The sequence below is a fragment of the Microtus ochrogaster genome, chromosome 22 (assembly GCF_000317375.1).
Source record: "Microtus ochrogaster isolate Prairie Vole_2 chromosome 22, MicOch1.0, whole genome shotgun sequence".
NCBI lineage: Eukaryota > Metazoa > Chordata > Mammalia > Rodentia > Cricetidae > Microtus > Microtus ochrogaster.
This window is the reverse complement of record NC_022023.1, coordinates 14,954,351-14,961,608: the sequence shown is the minus strand read 5'-3', so window position 1 is coordinate 14,961,608 and position 7,258 is coordinate 14,954,351. Positions and strand designations below refer to the sequence as shown.

Genomic DNA, 7,258 nt, shown 5'->3' with positions numbered 1-7,258 from the left:
TGTAGACCAGGCTGGTCTCGAACTCACAGAGATCCGCCTGCCTCTGCCTCCCGAGTGCTGGGATTAAAGGCGTGCGCCCCCACCGCCCGGCTAAGGTGGTGGTGTTGAGTTTGGATTTGTTTTGTTTTGCAGACCAATAGCACCCAGACAGTCAAGAACTATCAGTGTATGTCATTCCTTCCTCTGCATAGGAAGCTCAAATTTTAGTTCCTGATTAAAGAAGGTGGAACACCGTGGTCCCAACCAGTGTCTTCCGACCAGCTAGAAAGGGCCTCTTATATCAAAATGAGAGGACAACACGAAATATCATTCCTAGTTAGCAGATTTGCATGTTGCTGACTCTACTGAGTTAGTGTGGATAACAGAACAGAAAAGTACCAGGAGGTAGGTTCAGCAAAATGACTCAGCAGGTCAAGGTGACTGCCACTAAGCCTGAGCACCTGAGTTCAGTCCCTGGAACCCACATGGTAGGAGAGAATTGACTCTGGCAAGATGTCCTTTGGCCTCCACATGCAGGCTGTGACACTTGAGTGTGTGCATGTGCACACGCACGCGCATGCACACACACACACACACACACCGATACATAAATAAATGTAATAAAAAATAAGGATATGAGAAATAGATACAGATATCTCTCTGGTAGTAAATTTTATCCTTCGTGTAATAAATCAGGGAACAAGATGTCAGAAAAGGGAGGAATGTGGAGCGAGGAGCTTCCAAAAGAGGTAATAGATAAGTGAAGCCTTTGATACTTATCAACCTTGGTCTAAGCCTTTAGGCTGTAAGACAGCTGTGGCGAAGGAGAAGGAGGGACGTGTGTGTAAAGTGGCCTCTGCTCTCACTTCAAGGTCCAGGACAAATGATCCGGAAGGCTCGCGCGTCTGGACACGGCCCAGGTTAAAGGGCAGTCTGCCTTCTCGGGCGGTGGCTCTGGGCCAGAGGGGCTAGAGGGCTCTGTGCCTAACAGCTCTGCTGACAAAGCTGGTCCTTTGCTTCCACTGGGATTCTAGAAAGTGGGTGAGAGGTGAGAAGGGAAAGAGCCAAACAGATCCTAATGGGAGTGGGGGGGGCAGTTCTCCAGCAGTACTGGGGGATGGGAAGGCGCTGAGCTATCTCATGCTGGCCCCTTCCCTCCACTACAGGAGCCCAGGAATCCTGGCCAGTCCGTGCACAGGTGGGTCCCCAAGCTGAACAGGACACTCAGACACTTGCGGAGCCAGCCCTCGGCAGCACTGCTCAGCTGTGAGTGTGCTGGTCTGTGCAGCCCCTCCGGACTGTGGACCCGGGAGGAGAGGTTAGTCGAGGGGAATGAAACAAGGCTGAGGTAGCAGGGCCCTATGGAGTTGGAGTTTACAGACTCTAGAGATGGTAGCTCCCAACCCGCCCACCATCCTCTCCACTGTGTAAGACCCAAGGACCAAAACCGGTATCTGCAACACACTGCTATGAACTCTAGGCAGGCTTCTCCAGGAAGAAGCTAGCCAGCCGTGGCCAGGCTACGGTGGAGCACCTTGGCAGGGGTGGTCTGGACAGTGTGCAAGGGAACCGTTCAACCAAGAGCTTTGACATCCATAGTCCCTGTGTCGTCCTCCCAGCCTGCACCTGCCAGCCCTGAGCTTCCCCAGCTCACTTACTCTACACTCCACTCCCAGACACATTCACAGACGCGAGTCAACTCTGCTTAGAAATTTATTAGACATAATCGATGTTACCGTACAAGTAGCTACTTAGACATATTTGTCTTGTTTTAGCCACTCTAGCTTCTCTCGGATTCCCCCAAACTTTTCTCCTGTCACTCATTTTAAAAACAGAGAGCCAAGGACCCGAGTCCTTTTCAAGGACCTTCGTCACATTCACGGGAAGCGGTTATTCAGTATGGGGTTCTCATTTCCATTTAAATGGTGGTTTTATATGGCTTTATAGGTGCTGTCACGGCCCGCCTGGTGGCGGGGACTCGGTGTGCCCATGTACTCTTCACTGGCCCTACTGCTCTTTCCCACCCCCCCCCCGCCCCCCGCTGTCCTGAGTAAACCTGATTTATCACAGAAAACTGACATTCTTACATTCAAAGACAGGAAATTTTTAATTCTCACATTTTGATGAAAATTATTGTGGAATTGCCCCAACTGTTACGTAGCTTTAAATAAAATCAATCTGGCTAAGTCTAGATTTTTCTTTTCACAGACTAAGGCAGAAACCATCAGTGAAAGTTCCAGGCCTGGAATGTGTATGTGTGTTGGGGGGTGGGGCGTGTCTTGAGCCTGGAAATGCTGCTGAGGGTTATGAGATGGTAGAGGAATCACCTTGGAAAGAACCAGAACGAACCTCTGACTTCAGTTTTGCTAGTGTCAATTTCCTTATCTGTCAGGGACTTTGTAACGGGCAGCACAGTGACCTTCCACCCACTCTCACCTGTCTCCTCCTGCACCCTCACTGACCCGCAGTATTACCTGAGCATTCCACCCAGACACAACTTAGACCCCGAGGGTCCTGACACTTCCCTGAGTCTACCTCTGGACACAGTAAGGACACACTGCAGCGACGGCCAGGGCCAACAGGTTAGGAGGCTCCAAGCCCAGCTCCCCTCCATCCCACACCGACACCTGTGGGGTCAGGGGTCGGAATAACAGATGGGAGGGAAAGGGAGGCCTTAACCAGAGCCAGGAGTGCCATGCTCCCGCTCTGATGAAATCAAGGACCCATACAAACCAATCCATAGTTCTAGTTTCTTTGGGTCTTCTATGATTTCTTTCCTTTCCATTTTTATTCATTCAGCAAACATCAAGCTCTTACGACGCATATAAAAATACTCAGTAATGTTAGCTGAAGGGAAAATACTCAGAAATCCCGAAGTTACTGCAGCATATAAAGAAAGTATCGATCTGCACGCGCCATCGTTGGTCCCACTTCTCACATGATTAAACAAGCACAGGGAGACCTGGGACAAAAACAGACGTCTGCTCCACTAAGCTGTTAGCCTTCAAGCCTCCAAATACCTAGTGGGTCTTCAGTTTCAACTGAGGATACACTATGGTGATGAGCCCGGCCACGGAGGACACGAGACCTCCCAGTCCCACGACACCGAGATTGGATTTGTAGATCCCGAGGTGATTCAGAGGGATGAGGATGTCACACAAGTTCTTCACTGTGTCTAGGAGCAAGGGGGGATGCCGCTTCAGAGACCGGAATAGGAGTAGGAGAAAGGACTGGAGCCAGTCGATGTCGTCAGTGACCACGCTGTACCCAGGAGGGTCCCGGGCTGACTTCTCTCTCTTGGCCCTGTCCCGGGCCACTCGTTCCATCTGCAGCAAGATCTCATACAGGTCGCGGGCCAGGCTCAGCAGGAGGAAGTAGTAGTAGTGGCGGGTGGCCCACATTTGCCATTTCTCTCTGTTGACTCCAGAGGTCAGACCCACACTCTTCACCCACAGGACAGTGTCACAGATGTAGTAAACCACGCGGTTCAGGTTGGCTAGCGTAAGGCATAAGCGGGGCACTAGGTCCGTGACTTGGATGCTCTGTTCTGTTGCCTGGATGGCGTGAACCACGTTGCCTAGTCTGAACCCTATAAAAAGAAGCCACAGGATCGGTACTTAATTAGTTCTTAATGGGAGGCAGAAGCCCCGAGACGAGTTAAGGATTTAGAACTTAGCAGCTGATCGCAGTTGAGGCTCACAGACCTAGCTGAGGAAAGAAGGAGCCCTACTGTGATCCTGAAAAGCCCAAAAGATAGTGACCTTTACAATTTGACACCCCCATTCCAAGGTGTGCCTTAACATTCATTTCCAGGATACTCCAGACCAGGTTAATCATGGGTGTGTGTTACTGTGTTTGAGTATTAACCTCTACACTTTAGAAGCAAGAGTACTTAACACAAGTTCCAGGCTTAACATTCTTACACATTTGATTTCACATTTGTGGTGCTTTAAATAAGAATGCTGCCCACCCCCACAGGTTCATAATTGAATGCTTAGTCACCAGGGAGTAGAACTCTTTGATAGTATTAGAAGGATCAGGAAGGGTGGCCTTGTTGGAAGAAGTGTCACTAGGGGTGGGCATTCACGTTTCAAAAGCCCATCCCAGGCCCAGGCCAGTCCAAAGACTCTGTTTCTCTCTCTTTCTTCTTCTCTCTCCCCCTATCTCTCTCTTGGCTTATAGATCAAGGTGTGGCTCTTAGCTACTCTCCATTACCACATGGCCTGCCGCCATGCTCCCGTCCATGATGATCATGGACTAAGTCCCTGCAACTGTAAGCAAGTCCCAAATTAAATTCTGTCCTATATAACGGTTGCCTTGCTCATGGTGTCTCTTCACAGCAACAGAACAGTGACTAAGACACCATCAAAAGGCTGCCTTAGGCAAAGCAGCAGTATCATTTGAGGGTCATTCTAGTTCATCTTCCCTCACTATGGACGAAGAGCACAGAGAAATGGTAGGACTGAGGGGCTACGGTGACCAGGACTCACAGGGAGCACCTAGATGAACTAGCCAACCACTGCAATGTGTGCCCTTATATAGGCATGCATTAGTCAATTGGGGGTCACTGTACTTCCTGGACTTAGGAATTGCCTGAAGCAGCTATCCTCCAAACACAATCTCAGAAGAGCACTTGACATTATTTTAACTAGCACAGAGCAGTATATGAAATGACTGTTTCAAAACCGGGGCTTCGGGTTCTCATTCCAGCTCGTGGGCCAGCTGGCTGAATGATACTGGGTAAGTACCTTCTGGCCTCTCAAGACTAGTGAAACTCTAGGGGACACTTCAGCAATGACATTCTGGAGCATTTATTACAGAATTTCTAATCTTAGCCTTCAAAGACAACCAGAAATCTTACCCAACTTTGTTGACTATTTAAGTCTTCTCTCTGTGCCAAACCAGGTTTTGGGGTTGACACTGACGCTCCAGGACAGTTAAGCACCTAGCAGTCCTGAGCCTCTGCTAGGGGAAACCTCCCTTTCAGAGTCCTTTGCCTCTCCAGCCACACCTCAAATCCTACCTCCTTCAAAATATTTTTTCCCAGCCATCATATTTGGCACTAAATAGGATTTATGTTATTTTATCTCTCCCATAAAGCTGAGGAATGCTCACTTATTAAGTAGGTACTCGAACAACTCATCGATATGAGATGGTCTACATCTCATCCTAATATATCTGCTGATCTACTGTCGAAACATCTGCTTTGCATCACACAATGGAGTCAGGCATGCAACTGTTATAAGAAGCATGGGCTCTCCCAGGATGACTGATATGAGGGTGTAGCCATGGGTGAAAACCCCTGCCATCACTCTTTGACTTTCACGTGGAGCTACCTGACACACTAAGAGAATGTACCCATTCGGGTCCCCCACGGATCCTCACTGGAGGAGGAGGAAAAGGCATGTGTGCTAGGATATGGCTGTCCTGGTCTACAGAACTGCAGGGGTCATGCTAGACTGAAGCTCATGTGGGCACTGCCAAGACACTCTTAGAACTGAAGTGAACCAGCACACCATGTGCCCCACCGGCTAAGATTATGCAGGAGGCTATGGTATGGCATCAAATGCGACCAAGGGAGACATCTGTGAACGGCCCACAGCAAAGCATTCGGCCTTGGATCCCCAGCAGGACTACTGCCAGCTGCACCGTAGACTTGGGCAAGTGGAAATGAAGACCTTGAAAGCACGTTGTCAATTCCAGGGCCGAGGCTAAGGATTTTAAACCAGAAGCCGCTGTCCCTCGAGAGACAGGTACTTACATTTACGGCCAGTGCTCACACTGGACTCCAGCCTCTTGAGCTTCGTTACCACCGCCTCTTTGCCAGCTCTAGACTCTAACAAATATCTAAGCAACATGCATGCGTGTTGAGTGGCTCTGAAATGGAAAAAAATAAACGAGGAAAATGGTTTACAAAGCAAATAAAATTTGATTCATGAAGGGAAGGAGGAACATATGCTCTAAAAGCAAAGAGAAACATCGTGCTGAGGCCAAATTTCTGGGAAGGTTTCTCATGTTGCAGCTCTTACAAAAGCAACATTCTGCAACAGTCCTTACACAGGAGGGCCAAAGGGTGAACATGCAATGGAAATGTAACACAAAGGTTAGGAAAGAGGACTCTAAAGCCCTTTGCTGGCACAAGATGGATGTCGTGAAAAGCTGCACAGAGATGTCTCTCAGCTCCGTGAAGGTTCAAATTCGCTATCTGCTCCTGGGTAGATCCAATTTCCAAAATGATCGTTTCTATCACATAGTTTAAACTTACTATTTATGCGACAGGAAACAATCTCAAAAACCAGTCTCCATATTTAGTTTTTAAGACTAAAGGACCAAAGACACACCAATCTACAAATCAGCACCTATCAGACTACAAATCAGTCCTTCACACCAACTAGTATTTTACATACAGCTGTTTAATAATACTGCACATTCAAAACAGTGATTATTATCACACCAACAATGGTAACAATAACAATGACATGGCCACGAATACCATAAATTAGAATCACAAACATCCAAATGCATCTGCAGCCTACTTAATAAAAGCAGGTTCTGGGCCAGGTGTGGTAGTTAGTGCACACCTTTATTCCCAGCACTCAGGAGGTAGAGGAAGGTAGTCATAACCAGCCGGGTCTATATACAGAATTCCAGGACAACCAGGCCTACAGAGTGCAACCCTGTCTCAAACAAAACAAAGAACAACAACAAACGAAGATCAGTAGGTGCTGGTTGGTCCCTGCTGTCTTAGAGCTGCACCGGAGTCCCTGTAGGGTATCAGTGTTCTTCTCAGCAAAACTGGCACAGGGCTGGTGGCTTGTGCCTACAATTCCAGTGCTCAGAAGGCTGAGACAAGGGGATTGCAGTGGCAGTCTGGGCCACAGAGTGAGATTCTCCCAAAATAAATAAATAAATAAATAGATAAATCCTCCCCAAAATGGTATGATGATGAGCTACTTCTGGGTAGTGAAGTCAAGAAGGGAGAGTAGAAGACAGAAGCCACTTCTGGCCAAAGGGCTCAAACTGCGCATGTTAATACATCCTCCTCTCTCAGATTTGGTCTAACAGGAGAGGGTCTGAAACCAAGGCATTATTTTAGGAACGCTAGCTTGTTTATGGTTACACAGATCCTTAAAGGGGTTGGGAAGTAAAATTTTGTTGTTCACCTACATCCAAAATTACTATTTTATTAAAAGGCATGGCAGGGTACATTCTGGGCACAATAGAATTCTGTGTTTTGACTTTTTTTTTTTTTTTTTTTTTTTTTTTTTTTTGGTTTTTC

General features: G+C 47.8%; 1 protein-coding gene across 2 annotated transcripts in view; it reads right to left on the bottom strand.

Annotated features, from left to right (window-relative positions):
* Window positions 1–1,676: 1,676 nt before the first annotated feature.
* Window positions 1,677–7,258, bottom strand: part of Pex11a (peroxisomal biogenesis factor 11 alpha) — a 6,872-nt gene continuing 1,290 nt past the window's right edge. Inside the window, exons 2-3 of one of the 2 annotated variants that reach the window (XM_005357717.2) lie at window positions 5,741–5,856; window positions 1,677–3,568 (exon numbers count right to left, since the gene is read on the bottom strand). In XM_005357717.2, coding sequence (XP_005357774.1) covers window positions 3,000–3,568; window positions 5,741–5,856 — 685 coding nt within the window. In that variant the 3' untranslated portion in view covers window positions 1,677–2,999. The remainder of the gene's footprint in view (window positions 3,569–5,740; window positions 5,857–7,258) is intronic. The other variant, XM_026784431.1, reaches the window with a different exon arrangement.